This window comes from Hypomesus nipponensis, chromosome 4 (genome assembly GCF_054491055.1).
Source record: "Hypomesus nipponensis isolate SF chromosome 4, ASM5449105v1, whole genome shotgun sequence".
Taxonomy (NCBI): Eukaryota; Metazoa; Chordata; class Actinopteri; order Osmeriformes; family Osmeridae; genus Hypomesus; species Hypomesus nipponensis.
In genome coordinates this window covers 12,300,916-12,315,633 of record NC_140364.1, presented here as the reverse complement: position 1 = coordinate 12,315,633, position 14,718 = coordinate 12,300,916, and the positions used below count along the sequence as shown (strand labels likewise).

Below are 14,718 nucleotides of genomic sequence, written 5' to 3'. Positions count from 1 at the left end.
TTACAAACACACACACACACACACAAAAAAAAAAAAAAAAAAAAAAAGAAAAAAAAAAAAAAAAAAAAAAAAAAAAAATAAAAAATTCAAAAAAAAAAAAGAACAAAACAACTCAACACACACACACACACACACACACAAACACACAAAACACACACACACACACACACACACAACACAAAAAAAAAAAAAGATATATGGATACACACTGACTACATCAATGCTGTTCAATAGTTCATTATGCTGTTTGCTTTACTCAGGACACATCCTTAGTGAGTGTATGTGTGTGTATGTGTGTGTGTGTGTGTGTATGTGTGTGTGTACCAGAGTAGCAGCAGTGGCTGTGGGCTCTCGCTGACTAAGGGACTATGTCACTGTTTATTATGTTGACAGCGACAGAAAAATCATGGCACTCCTGACAGAACCATGACCCGTTTGTGTGTGTGTGTGTGTGTGTATATACGTGTGTGTGTGTATATATGTGTGTGTTCACAGGTGCCAAGCGCTGAATCCGACGTGACCTCATCCAATGCTGCTCTGTCACAAGGCAGTAACACTAGAGGAATGATTTTGCATGTCTGTGTGTCCCTGCCTGACTGACTGACACCACAGGTCACCTTAATGATCCAACTGCCTCTGAAGGTAACAAAAATACATAATCAATGCTTCTCACTGCACATATACAGCTAGCAGTCAGTCATTGTCACTGTGGTTTACACTTTTGGTAGCATGATGATAAATTGTAATGTCAAATCAGGAGCACAATGTTTCTTCTGTTAAAACATTTTTTTCAGTAAACATCTCATTCAAACTTTTGTTTTCCTTTGTAGTCCTCTTTGACCTTCATTGTTGTAATGGCTTGGAGCCAATGTTGCTATGGCACTTTTAGCTACAGTGTTGTTGTAAGTGCCACATTGAGCGAATATGTGAATTAAAATCAAATGAAAGCTCTCAGCAAGATATTTTTTTGTGCCATATTTTTTCGAGGTGTCTAAATGTAAATGTGTCCATTTCCACTCCAGTCCAATAGAGGGCGAAAACTGCGCATATCGTGTCACGCAGTCCTTCATTGCAACGGAATTCACCGCTCGTTGTCCTTCCTTCTTCCCATCCCGCAACAGCATGGCCAACTTGGAGCAAGTTGAAGAAGACCCTAAACCCGTGAAAATGTCAACGGAGGTTTCTGCTTTAAGTCTACCGAATCCAAACGGACTGTCGACGGTAACGGCCACGTACACAATCAAGCCATGCTTGATCCCTTCGTTCGCTGACGCATGTAAGCTGGTGTCGGCGCCGTACTCGTGCCTGGTCATGCACACACACAGAAGGCATTTAGCCCTCTCACCCATGTACCTGAAGAAGAAGCGGACTGGCATACAGGATGAACTGAACACAGAACTCCATGATGCTAATGCTTCAAGTGAACATAGTAGACTACTGTTTCTGAATAGATCGTTTCAACTAGCTTCCTTATCATCCAGCTTATTATTGCTACATTACACTTTAGCAATAGTGTTTCATATCACAAAGTAAAATGCTGTAAATAGTTATCACAGCTGGCCTAGCTTTGCACTGTGGTATTTCTCGGCTTCATTGACAGTATGAAGCAGTCTAATAACAGCTATCTCCCAGAAGTTTGAACGAGCTGAGCAATACGTAACTGAACCAAGTGACAGGACATCTCGTTTCAACCAGCTCGTTTCAACCAGCTGCTTATTGCTTCGTACGTAGCAGTGTTTAGCTTCAAATTGCACGCTGTTAATGTACACAGCTGGCTAGCTACACACTATGGCCTTCTCGGATTCTAGACAGTATGAAACATCTAATAACAGCGTCTCTTTGCAGTTTGAAGGGAGTGCCTCTGGCTTATGACAACATCCGGATTCTGGGTCCGCAAGGGAATATCCATGATGACAGTGGATACATCCACCTGGACGTAGAAGCGAGCTTTGTTGTGTTTAAGCCCCAGAAAGGAAAAAAAATTCTGGTGAGTAGTTCGGCACCTCCCTTTATCCCCGTTAGGCATGATTCTGGTCAATTTAACTAGCTTAATAGGCAACAACTTAAAACTGATGTCACCTTCCCTTTACGTTCCCTGTTTCTGTAACCCCGCTGGATAAGAGCGTCTGCTAAATGACTAAATGTAACCCTCCTCCAGGGTGTCGTGAATAAGCTGGCTCTGAACCATGCTGGCTGTCTGGTCCATGGCTGCTTTAACGCCAGTATTCCCAAACCCTCCCTGGTTACCGTGGAGACATGGAGAGAGAATGGGCCCGAGATAGGGGCAGAGCTGGAGTTTCTGGTGTCGCAGCTGGATGCCGATACAGCAGGGGTGATGCTGATCAGAGGAATGCTGGACAGAACAAGGTGTGTGTGTAATAAATATGTAGTTTACAGTTAAGCGTATATACACAGTGATTCTGTGCTGTAGACTGATGTGTGGATGTTTGTTGGGGTTGCTCAGGGTGCAGGAGCTGATGGCCATGGGAGAAGATTCGGGATATGATTTCCCCATAGAAGACCAGGAGGTCCCTGCTGTGGGCCTTGTGTCAGAACCCACCGTAGAACCCACCGTAGAACCCACCGTAGAACCCACCGTAGAACCCACCGTAGAACCCACCAAAGACTCTGTGGATGGGACCCTGACTCCCAAGAAAAAGAAGAAAAACAAACACAGAGATGAGGAGGAAGCTGCAGTTCCATCAGTGAGCCCACCAGAGAGCGCTCTAACACAGGAGCTGGATGGAGCGACAGAGGACACCAGCATCAACACCCACGCAGGGGAGAGGGACAAGAAGAAGAAGAAGAAGAAAAGGAAGGATAAAAACGGAGAGGAAGAATCTGTGGTACCATGTTCCATCTTTCCTGAAGTCGTCGTGAAACAAGAGCCCGACGAAACACAAGGTGCAGATATGGGGGTGGAGCAGAAGAAGAAGAAAAAGAAGAAGAAGAAAGAGAAGGAAGTGAAAGAGAAGGAAGTGAAAGAGGAGGAAGTGAAAGAGGAGGAAGTGAAAGAGGAGGAGGTTACCGTGCCTATTGAGGTGCCAGTGAGCGACTCCAGTGGTTACCTAAGCGACAAGCCTAATAGGAAGAGGAAACCTGTGCCGTTTGATGATATCACATCCTGTTTCGAGAGAGACCCAGAAACACCCAAATCCAAAAAGAAAAAGAAAAGCGAATCTCGCAATGTTTGAAAGACTAAGTCATATCAAAGGACCACGCAATAATTATTATGAGGACATGCTTCAGATGCCCTGGTGTCATAGTTTGGTATTGTTAGCGTCAAACTCTAATGCTCTGATATCTCACAGATCATGTACTTTCCTAAAACCACCTGAAGGGGGCGCTAATTGGTTGCTAATGTTCACTGAAATGTGATTCATAGCCGTACTTGGTGTGACTACCTACAAAATCAAATGTATCTTGTTTGAAGTGATGAGGGATACATAATGAATTTATAATGACTTTAGAGAACTTCTGTCAGTCTATTACCCAATACTACAGTGTATGGATGACATGGCCTATTGGTTAAGGTACTGACACATGGTGCTTTCTACTGGCGTCTTAATACCTGAATTGATCAAAGAGCCCTACGATCATCAAGTGTTTATGTACATTAAATAATTATATATTTTGAAAAGACTTTGCTGTCTTGGATATATATTTTATACGAAACACGATGGCTCTCCTAGTCTAGCTGGGTGGTGCTTTTTTCTTAGTGCCTTGTGGTTTACCTGCATCTTCTTTAGCCAACCCACAGCACTCCGCTCAGAGATGGAGAGCTGGAGTTAGCATGGGTTTGATGGAGGAAGTGTTGATTGACACCCAGGAGCAGACTGCTGTTGACTTTACCCCCCCCACCCCCGCCCCCATCCGTGGGAGTCCCATTTAGAGCGGAGGTGCTGAGAGTGGGAGAGACTCTTATCTTATCACTGGCGCTTTAAGACATTCACATATAACTCAAATTCAGCCTCTCTGTTTTTTATCTTTGGCTCTCGTTAACACATCAAAGCAAGACCGTCATGCCAAGATCCAAAGTTATATCCACTAGCCTTTCTGGCACCTAGCACTCTCTCTCCACACACATGCACTGAGAGTCCTAAGAGGTAGACGACTTGGCCCAAAAAGGCACTGTGGTATTATTCCAGAAGCCCCCTCCCCAGCGCTCCTCAGAACAATCCCTCACCCACCATCCCTCTTCCCTTCAGTCTCTCCCTCCCAGGGCTTCTCCCAACCCTCCCTTTATCTCCTTTTGCCCCCCAGAACCTTCACACTCCCTTCACGTCACCTTCCACCACACCTCCACTCACTCCCTCACCTTTCTCTTCCCCTCTGCTCCCTGATTTATAGGAGTGTGTGTACTTCACACACATTCCAGACCTGCCACCCGCCTGCTTGCCCCTCAGCTCTGGTTTCTGCACGCAGCCTTTTGTGTGTTAATGGTCCCACAGCTGCATGACAGGGCGAGGGCAAAAAGGGAAGGATGGGGGGACAGGGAAGGGAGAGCAAGAAGAGCCGGTCAATGAGAAAGAAAAAATATAAGGTGGGGAGATGTGAGAGAGGAATGACTGGTTTTCTTTCCTTCCTCTTTCGTTTGTCGACCAGGAAGACTTCTAAAGTCTCAGGACTTCTGTTTGCTGGGATTCCTCGGTACAGATGAGAGCATGCGTATGGTGTGTAGCTGCATGTTCCTTGGCTCTCTCTGTCGTACTCCCGTGTCAGATTTTCCGACCCTGGCGGCTGTGAACGCCACACATGAAAAGGAGCGGGTCGGTGGTTTATGGAGAGCTAACGGCGCCCTGATGGGAAGGGCCAGTCGGAGGACACAGTCCCTCACGCTTCCGGACTAATCCTCCGTCCTGCAACCCCCCCCCCTCTTGCTAATTAGAGATGTGGTCGACGCTCTGGTCCTCTCAGAGCCCCAAATGGCAGCAGGTCGTAAAACATTTAAATGTTTGAACAGTCGGGCCTTTAGGACTGCAGAAGAAGAATATTCTCCACTTCTGGCTGAATCATATTGAAGACTTACTCTCTGAGGGCCACTGACATCCATGAAATCCCTTTATGGCATTTTTCAAAGAAATTTCGCCAGACATTTTGGCACCTCTGCTTTTTGACTTACGCTGGCTCTCACTCTATCCCCCCACACACACACACACATATCCACACAGTTCCTCCACAGAACCTGAGTGTATACGTAGACACAGTTGCCTGTGACCCTTGCTTCTGCTTGCCCATATAGACACACACACACTATTAACCCCAAAGCAAACCTTTGTCCAGAGTTATTTTGTTTCCATGGTGCCCATTGCCCGCTCTAATGCCCTTGGTAACCCTGGTGATGACAGAGGGCTGTTCCCTGTAACTCCATGATTCTCAGGGGATCTCTGTGTGTGTGTCTCTGTGTGTGGTCAGTTCATTTCACATACTCATGCCAAAGAGTGCAAGTACTAGGGGGACTACTGAATCACACTAGCTTACCCCCAATGCCATCAGATAAGGCTACACCAAAATGTTAAGTCCTTTAGATCACTAAAGACTTATCATAGAGTGATGTGTTTACGGTTTGTTTTCTAATGTACTCAATGACACTGATGGCTTCCCCAGGGAATACAACTGAAAGAGAGAAAGATCAGTAAGACGAATTGGTCCGTTTAATCAGGAGGTATTGGGAGCTTGTCAGATGTCTAGACAAGTTCAGACTCCTACGCTATAAACACCAATGCTAAACTTCTGCTTTTACAGTTCTAACAGTTGTGTGGGAGAATGCGATCGTACAGTGCAGTTATGTTCACCTCAGCCAACACCAAACCTTCATAGCGAGGGCCAATGCTACAGCATGTTTGCAATACTTGGTAGAATAATGTTATCATGGACGCTCACTCACTCACATACTTTTTAATGGATCTGATCTGTGGGTTCATGCACACACGTTTGTGTGCACTCACCAACACTTAACTCCTCTTCCCCCCTCTTTTAAAGGCTCAGGGTGTGTGTCCGAGCACTCTGATTTACGATGGAAAAACCCTCAGAGATGAACAAGTACTTTTTCTTCCCGCTCTCCGAACGCCCATTCTGGTTGATAAATGGTTGTGGATTTGGTGAGAGGAAAGAGAGGGAGTTGTGCGTCAAAGAGTTTTAGAGGCCTCTGTTGACACACAAGACAGATACTGGAACACTGAAGTTTATCAGACACCTAAAACGTAGCAACCCTACCCTGAACACAGTTGACCAAAAAAAAAAGTAAAATGTACTGTACTTGTCGTGCAAAAAAAGTGTTTGGTTAAATTTCTCACGTAATGTGAACAGAACAGAAAGGACGTAATGGGTTGGGTGGCCAAAAATGTGCTTTGGTTAGCCTGTTTGTGTCTATAAAATAGTGTTGAATGACGGAAAAGCAATTAAAAAGCCATTCACTAGGAGAAGGTCTTGAAGCTCAACTGTAAACAAGCCAGTTAAAACTAGACCTATGATAAATCAACACACTGCTCTGATCCCTCCTGAAAGTTCACATGTACTTCGTCCTTCGACAACGATCCACTGAGCCATAGATATCCACAGACCTGAAGAATTCTTATGAAAACAACCCCATTTAAACCAGAGGTCTACGCATAAATAATTTGACAAAAACCATGGTTGAAACACAGAAGAACACAGTGTCTATAGCAGAATCTAAAGAAACCCCTCAAAATCTCAAACAGCCTTAGCTCCAATCATCCCCAGCCTCAGCTCCAGTTTCCTACATTACCACTCAAATTCACGAAACTGAGTTGTCCTGCTCAGAGCCCAGAATGGCTGTGTCCATGCCAGGCAGCTGGGGATGGTTACACACAGGCTACCTCTGCAGGACCAAACAGCTGGTGAACACATGGCGCACTGGACGCCAAAACAGGCACACCTGTCATTGGTCTGAGAGCCACAGGTGCACTGAATGCCTTACAAACATACACGCACACACACAAAAACAGTTCATAAGCTGTGCGTATAGTGCATAGCACTTTGTATCATGGCCTGAAGACGGCACGGTCAAACTCTTCAAACCATCAGCACCCTCTCCTCTGTCTTCCCCATCCCAACATTGACAGAAACGGGCATCTGTCCTCTAAACGAAATCAAACCACCAATAGGATAAACAAGAGAGGAGGGTAAGGCGATCTTTTAAACAAATGAAATTTGGCTCCCTTAAAAAATACACAGTAAAAGCAGGGTGACCTTCTCTTGAAAAATAAACACAGACATTACTCTTGGACAAACTAGGGGAGAGAGGGGGGAGGGGATGGGAGGGTGGAAGGCAAGGTGCTGACAGAGGGAGGCTGGAGCAGGGGGGGTGGGGGGGCAGTGGAGGGGGGTGGGGGGGCAGTAGAGGGGGGGTGGGGGTTAGGTAAGGTGGAAGATTTGTGATCTGATGAGTTGACATGTGAGGGGTGGGGGGAAGGAGGGAGATGACAAAGTGTATGTGGGGGAGAAAAGGAGCCGTTTCTTGAGAGGAGGGGGGTGGGAGGGGGGTGGTCTGGTGAGTAGAGGATTTGATCTGAAGGGTGGGGGGATGGAGGTTGGAGGCTGGGGAGATATGTGATGTGGTGTACTGGGGTTTCTCCAACCTTCACCCACCCAGCCTCGCACTAGCCACCCAGCTGTGTAAACACACTGTGATTGGCTGAGGAGAGCTGCCCAATCATCTGTCTGTGTGAAGAGGAAGGCTGGTCTATGAGTCAGCCATTACGTTGTGAAGGTCTATAGGTCTATGGACACAGACAGGGGTCATTCTAATTTCTCTGTGTGGGTGGGTGTTTGTGATAGAGAGAGATATATAGAAAGTGTGTGTAAGAGAGAGAGAGAGTGCCCTTAACTTGGGAAAGTTGGTGGTTATGGCGTGGGTTAGTGGGAGTTTCCCTATTGTAGTCCTTCCCCTTTAAAACCTTGACACTTGCCTAAGTAGAGAGAGAGAGAGAGAGAGAGAGAGAGAGAGAGAGAGAGAGAGGAAGAGAGAGAGAGAGAGACTGTTGGCTGTTCTGTGGACTCTGTGGATTTAGCGGCAAGAGATGATAAAGAACAGTTGAAAGACGACTGCAGAGAATCACATAGAATAAGATGTAATGCTGAGACAGCAATATCAGGCCTGTTATGTATCAACAGTGCCAGATATGATATTTATCAGAACAGAGACGCAATAAGGGCCTGTCTGGTGTAAATGTACCTTCTCTTGTCCCTGTTCCTCAACAACTCCTGTAGGTGAACTTACTAGCCTAGTCTTTGTGAGTGTGTGAGTGTGTGAGTGTGTGTCTGTGTGTCCGTCTTTCTTAGAGGTTTTATTTCTTATTTAAGACCAATATTTACCCAGCAGCCCCGGGGTGAGATTACCTCATATTCTCCCGCCCAGCTGTGCTTTCTCAGCGTAACCATGACGACCACCGGAATGTCCCATCATGTTTATCCTCCTGCCAGGAAAACAGAGGGAAGGAGAGGAGAAGGATGTGTGTGTGTATGAGTGTGTGTTAAGATTAATCTGGTTTGACTTCCACCACATCCATACTTGGTATACAAATGCAATACAATATTCACTTAGTCATGTTGTATTGGAAACAATATCCACACCTTGTGAATGGATCTTTCACAGGATGGTTGATGAGGTGTCATATATAATATGTAGACCTGCTGTGGACCTCAGTAGCCTACCACACATAAATCTATAAATAGATAGGAGAGCTGTCTATCACCCAAATCTATATCCTATAACCCTAACACAACTATAGGAGTTCAGTGAGTGAGGGTCAGACTCTTGTTCCAAGCGTTTCTCTGGTTTCTTTGGAGTGTGGACACTGTTCTACCATGGGAACCAATAGCTATTTGCTCTAATTTGCAACAGAAAGGCTTCTGGAGGATAGCGACTGTTAGGGAATGTTCTGTTGGGTTTGTTCTGCAGGCCTGTTTAAGTGATAGAAGTGTCATTATTTAGGCCCCAAAGTGGTGTAGAGGTGAGCAAATACGACAGTATGACCCTCTGCCCAGAGCTTCTGCTCTTCAGAAGGCCATTAAAGCTTTCAGAAGGAACGTCACATCAAAAGACGAATTCGATCCTTGCAGGCTTTAAACACCTTGCGCTTCAACTCTACTTTTGCGACGGACTCAATTTAGAGCAACAACGGAATGAAAGACGTCGCACTGGGAGTGGACAGAGGGAATGATTAAAACAGCGGGATAAAGACCTTTGGACGTGAGCCAAAGAGGAACTAACCGTATCGCGCGTTGACAGGATTTGGAGAGGTTCTGGATGGCACTCACCACGCGCCATGGTCCGGCGGCCGTGTCCGGTCATCAGGTCTAAATGGTTCCACGTGAACAAAGCCAACCCGTTACTTTGGTCGAGTCTTTGATGATCGATTAAAAGCGCCTGACTGATTTCCTAGTATATAAAAGGCAGACATTCACGTTGGATCTCCATAGACCAGGGCCGTGCCTTTCGAGCATAGACTGTAATGCGTGGCCTATAGGATTCTAAATGGAGATACAGGGTCATTTTATTGACACTGCGCTGATTGACTTTGTCAGCGATAGAAATCTGGTGGGATCAATACAACACCCAAACAATACTCTCCTCGGAAGTGGCTACAAGGGCCGTTACCACGACTCATTATATGTTACAGGGACCCGTGACAACGGCGCTTGCACCGGGGATGACGCGGAGCACTTGCATGGCAGGGAAGGCCCTCCGGCGTACAGCCCGGGCTCTCAAACCACTCCCCGGAGGTCCAAACGGAGGCGAGTGATAACTGTAGTGCAACGGCAAGCTGCGAACGTTCGGGAAAGAAAGCGTATGTTCAGTCTGAATGAAGCTTTTGATGAACTTCGGCGGAAAGTTCCCACTTTTGCCTATGAAAAACGACTCTCGCGTATAGATACCCTTCGTCTCGCCATCGTCTACATCTCCTTTATGAGGGATGTACTGGAGAACACCTGAGCATTGAGGCCAAAATGCATTGCATCGTAGCCGCATCTAGAAGAGGAATCTGGAAGATGAGTGACTAATAACGACGCAAAAATCCAGATTTGCTGTAGGCCCATCTAAGGTTACTCATGAGAGATTTTACAATGTCAGATAATGCAGACAGTCATAGGTCCATTGGGACGGGGCTGTTTGAATGTATATAGGCTTAATAAAATGTGTCACATATTGTGTGTAGTTCATCTATGGAATGTGTGGAAAGCCCATTACGTCTTATGGAGGTTTAGCGTCGACTCATTATAGGCCTAACATATAGGCAACTTGATTTGATCATGTGGCTGTGGGCACTGATACGAAGTTTAATGTATGTTGACCAAATATTGTTTGTAACTGAACTCACATGCTATTTGTGTTTGTCTTTGATTTGGGTGTAATGGATGAAAGTTTGTGTACAAATCATAAACCGTAACTCGGCTTTGATTCGAGGAATCCAATGATAGGGCTTACCTCAGTTTTGAAAATCAAATATAGGGTTCCAAATTTACGTGTGATAAAATGCACCTCCAACTTTGACCCCCTTGTGCCACTGGATTGCTCTAGGTGCAAAATTGAAACTTGGTGAAAATAATCAATAGACTGTCCCCAACCAGTGTGCAAGAAAAAGATACAAAAATGTCCCTTCCGATTCTAGGAGCTATCAGACTTTAATGGAAGAAGAAGACAATTGGGCTATGCATAATAATTAGAAAAGGTATAAACCTTTTGTAAAAACATTGCTAGCATGCATTTGTTTTACACGTAAAAGACACAGGTGCATTTAGGCAGGTGTTTCAGCACCTTGGACAGCAACAAAGACACAGCAGAGAACTTCACCTTGCGATATTTAAAACTTAAACGTAAATGTAAAAAAAAATCCCACATTTCGGATTAAGGGGAAGGGGGAAAATAATAATGACCCAGCTTAATAACGATTAAAGGGGCTCATGGAATACCAGGACACGTCGGGCCAAACGTTTCTCATGCTGAGGTGTTAATTAGGGTCGGCAGAGATAAGACCGAAGGGAAGGTAGAGCTGAGAAGCCCGTGTGTGGGTCTGGTAGGAAGAGAGTGATGGTCGATTCAGACGAGTCTTTACCACTGAGCCCCTCTAAGGACGCCTGAGTCTATTCCCACCCTGTCTTCGAGATGAAGAGGTGGGAGATTGTACCCTTCATGCCCTCTGGTGGAGGATGTAGGCTACACCAACCACGACCCTTGAGTGATAGGAGTTACCCCCCCCCACACACACACACACACACACACACACACACACACACACACACACACACACGCACGCACCACCCACTCCCCCAACTATGAGTGTGTGTGAATGTGTGAGGGCTCAATCTTTCTCACCTTCAATGTTTGCGTTGGGCTCCAACCGTCGACCACATCAGCGACCTGCTGTGAGCTGGGATCCGCCCAGTGTGCACCCTGGGCCGGCTCGGCTTTTCAACCTGAGCAGGCCTGCTAGAGTCTCTGCAGGAGGCAGACCCACTTAAGCGCATACCTCAGTGGCGAGCTGCTCACGAGAAAATAAACACCGAGGTCTGCTTACTGGAAGCCCCGCTGTTCAACCTTCACTGTTTCGATGAAATGTCTGATTGTCTCTTTCACTGAATGACGCCTCTGCGCAGAAGGTGGTATTTAATCGAGCCAAGGTCTAAGGTCTAATACATAGGCAGAAGAGCATTAAACCTTGACATTATCTGAGAGATTCAGGTTATTTTCTTAGAGGACACACTCGATTTACGTTCTTGGAGGTTGTGGAGTGACGTAATGTTACATTTATAGTGTCCTTGGCACAGATCCCAACAAATTATTATGCAAGTAAAGTGACAACTACGGTTGCGCATAGCCAACCCCTATACCAAATGTCACAATTTATAGGCCCTATAAATTTCTAAAAGTACTTTGACTCTTCTTGATGACGGTGCAGAGGGAACCCTGTTGTATAACACACGTTTTTTTCTCATAGTTCTATTTGCCCTCCCCTAATTTTTCCTTGCACGCCTTCTCAACCAATCACAGCTCTCCTAAAATCCCCCCGCGTTCCGCACTTTAAAATAACTTCAACAGTCCATCTGGCAGAGAAACCCCTCCGTGGCGCACGGGGCTGGCGCACGAATATAACCCTAAATACTTGGCTTTATAAAGGGCTGTGGACCGAACCCATCGGCTTACTGATTTTATTTACTGATGCTGACCAGTCGGGAATAAGGGGCAGGCATTTAGGTCAGGGGAAAAGAGAGGTCATGTTTGAAAACACAATGCGGGAAGACTCATGCTCCTCAATGGCATCTCCGATGGACAGTGCGGGGAACAGCGAGGAGGAGGTGGAACGTCAACCACGGAGAGCAACAAGAAAACGGCGGGCTAATCGCAGGGGCATGGGAGAGAATGTTGGGGACTTAATTAGCCCGAGCCCGGGGAAGAAAGGACGGAAAAGCGGGAGCGGCGAGAGTGAAGCCAGTAGCCCACAGTCTTTGGAGGATTTGCAGACGCAGCGCGTAATGGCAAATGTGCGTGAGCGTCAGAGGACTCAGTCTCTGAACGAGGCTTTCGTATCGTTACGTAAGATCATCCCTACACTACCATCAGATAAACTCAGCAAGATTCAAACACTGAAGCTCGCGGCGCGGTACATCGATTTTCTTTATCAGGTTCTGCAAAGTGATGAGCTTGACGCGCGAGGGGCCAGCTGCAGCTACGTGGCGCACGAACGGCTTAGCTATGCATTCTCTGTCTGGAGGATGGAGGGCGCTTGGTCCGTATCCGCTACATCCCACTAGCTACTCCTGCGCACAGAGATCACTGCAGAGATATAAACACGGTGGGTTTTGTGATGTCAAGTCAACAACACGTAAATTTCAATTTCAAGATTGATTTCAAATCTCGTTGTTTATTTGCAAATGTTGTCATATTTTGTATTTTGTAATTGTCTAAATAACAATAACAACTCTTTTTACAGACTGTCTCTGGGACGGGCTCCGATGAGATGGTATCAGGATGTGCAGCCGTGCTCAAATTAAACGTTGGAACTAGGGTCGACCTGAAGGACTTCCATTTATCCAACGTCGAGGTCAATAGGGCGTGCATGCCATGGCAAGGGAGCACGGACAGTACACAAACAATGGGCGTGAACGCGCACTATCGAATCTCAAAAGTGACATTAACTACAATTAAAGTTGTGTACATTCTGAACAGTCGTGTTTTGAAGACAGATTCAGCGCAATGTTATGTTTTGTCACATTTATTGCCACGTACATGTTATTTATTTATTTTTCTAGCTTTATGAAAAATTCAAAGCCTTCTGAAATACATATTTATTTATGATTTTTTTTACAATGCATTCCTTTTTGTATGTTGTAGGATCAATAGCCTACATACTGTAAATATATTTTTTAATAAAATTGATGTGATGCTTGAATGTGTTTCATGGTTGATTCCACTCATTGTTTGATTACATATGCTGTTATGAAACTGATGCAAAAATGTAATATTTAATAATTCTACTTGTAAACATATGGAAAACAATGGGAAAATGCATTGTATTTAAGTGAAAAGAAACTGTAAATAGAAGTTGAAAACACTAAAGACGCATTGAATTAATACCTTGCTTGGCCTTCCATTTCAGAACAGCCGTGAAAGCCAAAAAAGTCCATGATGAATATAGGCTCATTACAATGAGTCTAGAACGAATGTAGGTATTATATCAATCAAACAAAAGTATACAATTAATTAACTGTTATACAATAATGGGGAAATAGACTACATTTGCGCACCCTCGCGCGACAAATCGGTCAAGAGTAGAAACCTGGAAGTGTCGTTGAGGGCGTGGGCGGGAGGGGGGGGGGGGTACCTGTCAGTCTCACAACTGTGCAATACTTTAATCTGTTTTCTCTCATGGGACAGGCTTACAAAGGCACACTTGGCAAATTATATTTCACATGCCGTAACTCATATTTTTTTCGAATGAGGGCAGGAAAGTGCTTTACTCCAGGGAGCACTCTCTGACGAGCGTGCGGAAGGTAAACCCATCAGCTTTGACCCAAGGCCTGAAGAGTCTCCGAGGGGAATCGATTCCCGTCCTAGATTACCGTGTCCATGTTATCTTAAACTTGAAGCAGTTCTTCTGACGGTGGAATGTCACCTTTGGGGAAACACACACACGTACACACACACGCGGAGACATTTCTCACGCTGTACGATTAGATGGGGACATTCCAAAGCACGTTCAGAGACAGGACATGAAGACAGGCTGTATTACTCAAACACTTCTTTTAATGTTGACGGTGAGGATCGCATGCTTTCACTCTGAATTTTTTTAAAGCATGGATTGCATGAGGCTCTGCTGAGTCTCAGTCAACAACCGCAACATCAACGCTGAATATAAACTAAGAACTATGGCTGGTCTCGTTGTCAGATAGACTGGGTATTTGATGTGATGAGCATGACCAGAACCATCACAGATGGCATTGTGATAAATGACCGTAAGAGCAGACTTGCAGGTGTTATGTTGCAACTAAAAACCATCTGGGACTTTGTTTATGACTTAAAAACTTAACATAACCTAATGAAATATAAGACACGGACACACATACACACACACATGAACATGCCCAGAAATATATATTAAAACCTGATGATCCCAGCATGATTTGACAATAATCTGAAGAGCTTCTTGTGATGTCACAGAATGCTTTCAGTCTTCAATTCCCCCATCAAATGTGATG

At 45.3% G+C, this 14,718-nt stretch overlaps 3 protein-coding genes across 3 annotated transcripts; all 3 read left to right on the top strand.

Annotated features, from left to right (window-relative positions):
• The first annotated feature begins 1,122 nt into the window (after window positions 1-1,122).
• polr1f (RNA polymerase I subunit F) lies at window positions 1,123-3,642 on the top strand. Its single transcript, XM_084696018.1, has 4 exons — window positions 1,123-1,232; window positions 1,846-1,987; window positions 2,159-2,367; window positions 2,465-3,642. Exons 1-4 carry the CDS (start codon window positions 1,123-1,125, stop codon window positions 3,192-3,194), a joined length of 1,191 nt encoding a protein of 396 aa, XP_084552144.1. The 3' UTR covers window positions 3,195-3,642.
• A 5,857-nt stretch (window positions 3,643-9,499) lies between these two features.
• Window positions 9,500-10,097, top strand: LOC146295658 (pancreas transcription factor 1 subunit alpha-like). The gene has a single exon (XM_084695382.1). The coding sequence runs from the start codon at window positions 9,500-9,502 to the stop codon at window positions 9,956-9,958; it is 459 nt and encodes a 152-aa protein (XP_084551508.1). The 3' UTR covers window positions 9,959-10,097.
• Window positions 10,098-12,080: 1,983 nt separating this feature from the next.
• twist1a (twist family bHLH transcription factor 1a) lies at window positions 12,081-13,412 on the top strand. Its single transcript, XM_084695457.1, has 2 exons — window positions 12,081-12,815; window positions 12,954-13,412. The coding sequence occupies exon 1, from the start codon at window positions 12,238-12,240 to the stop codon at window positions 12,772-12,774; it is 537 nt and encodes a 178-aa protein (XP_084551583.1). The 5' UTR covers window positions 12,081-12,237; the 3' UTR covers window positions 12,775-12,815; window positions 12,954-13,412.
• The last annotated feature ends 1,306 nt before the right edge of the window (window positions 13,413-14,718 follow it).

Coding starts and splice junctions, on each gene's coding strand:
- polr1f (XM_084696018.1), top strand. CDS start 1,123: ATGGCCAACTTGGAGCAAGTTGAAGAAGACCCTAAACCCGTGAAAATG. Junction 1,233..1,845: donor CTGTCGACGGTAACGGCCAC/GTACACAATCAA, acceptor GTCTCTTTGCAG/TTTGAAGGGAGTGCCTCTGG. Junction 2,368..2,464: donor GGAATGCTGGACAGAACAAG/GTGTGTGTGTAA, acceptor GGGGTTGCTCAG/GGTGCAGGAGCTGATGGCCA.
- twist1a (XM_084695457.1), top strand. CDS start 12,238: ATGTTTGAAAACACAATGCGGGAAGACTCATGCTCCTCAATGGCATCT.
- LOC146295658 (XM_084695382.1), top strand. CDS start 9,500: ATGGAGATACAGGGTCATTTTATTGACACTGCGCTGATTGACTTTGTC.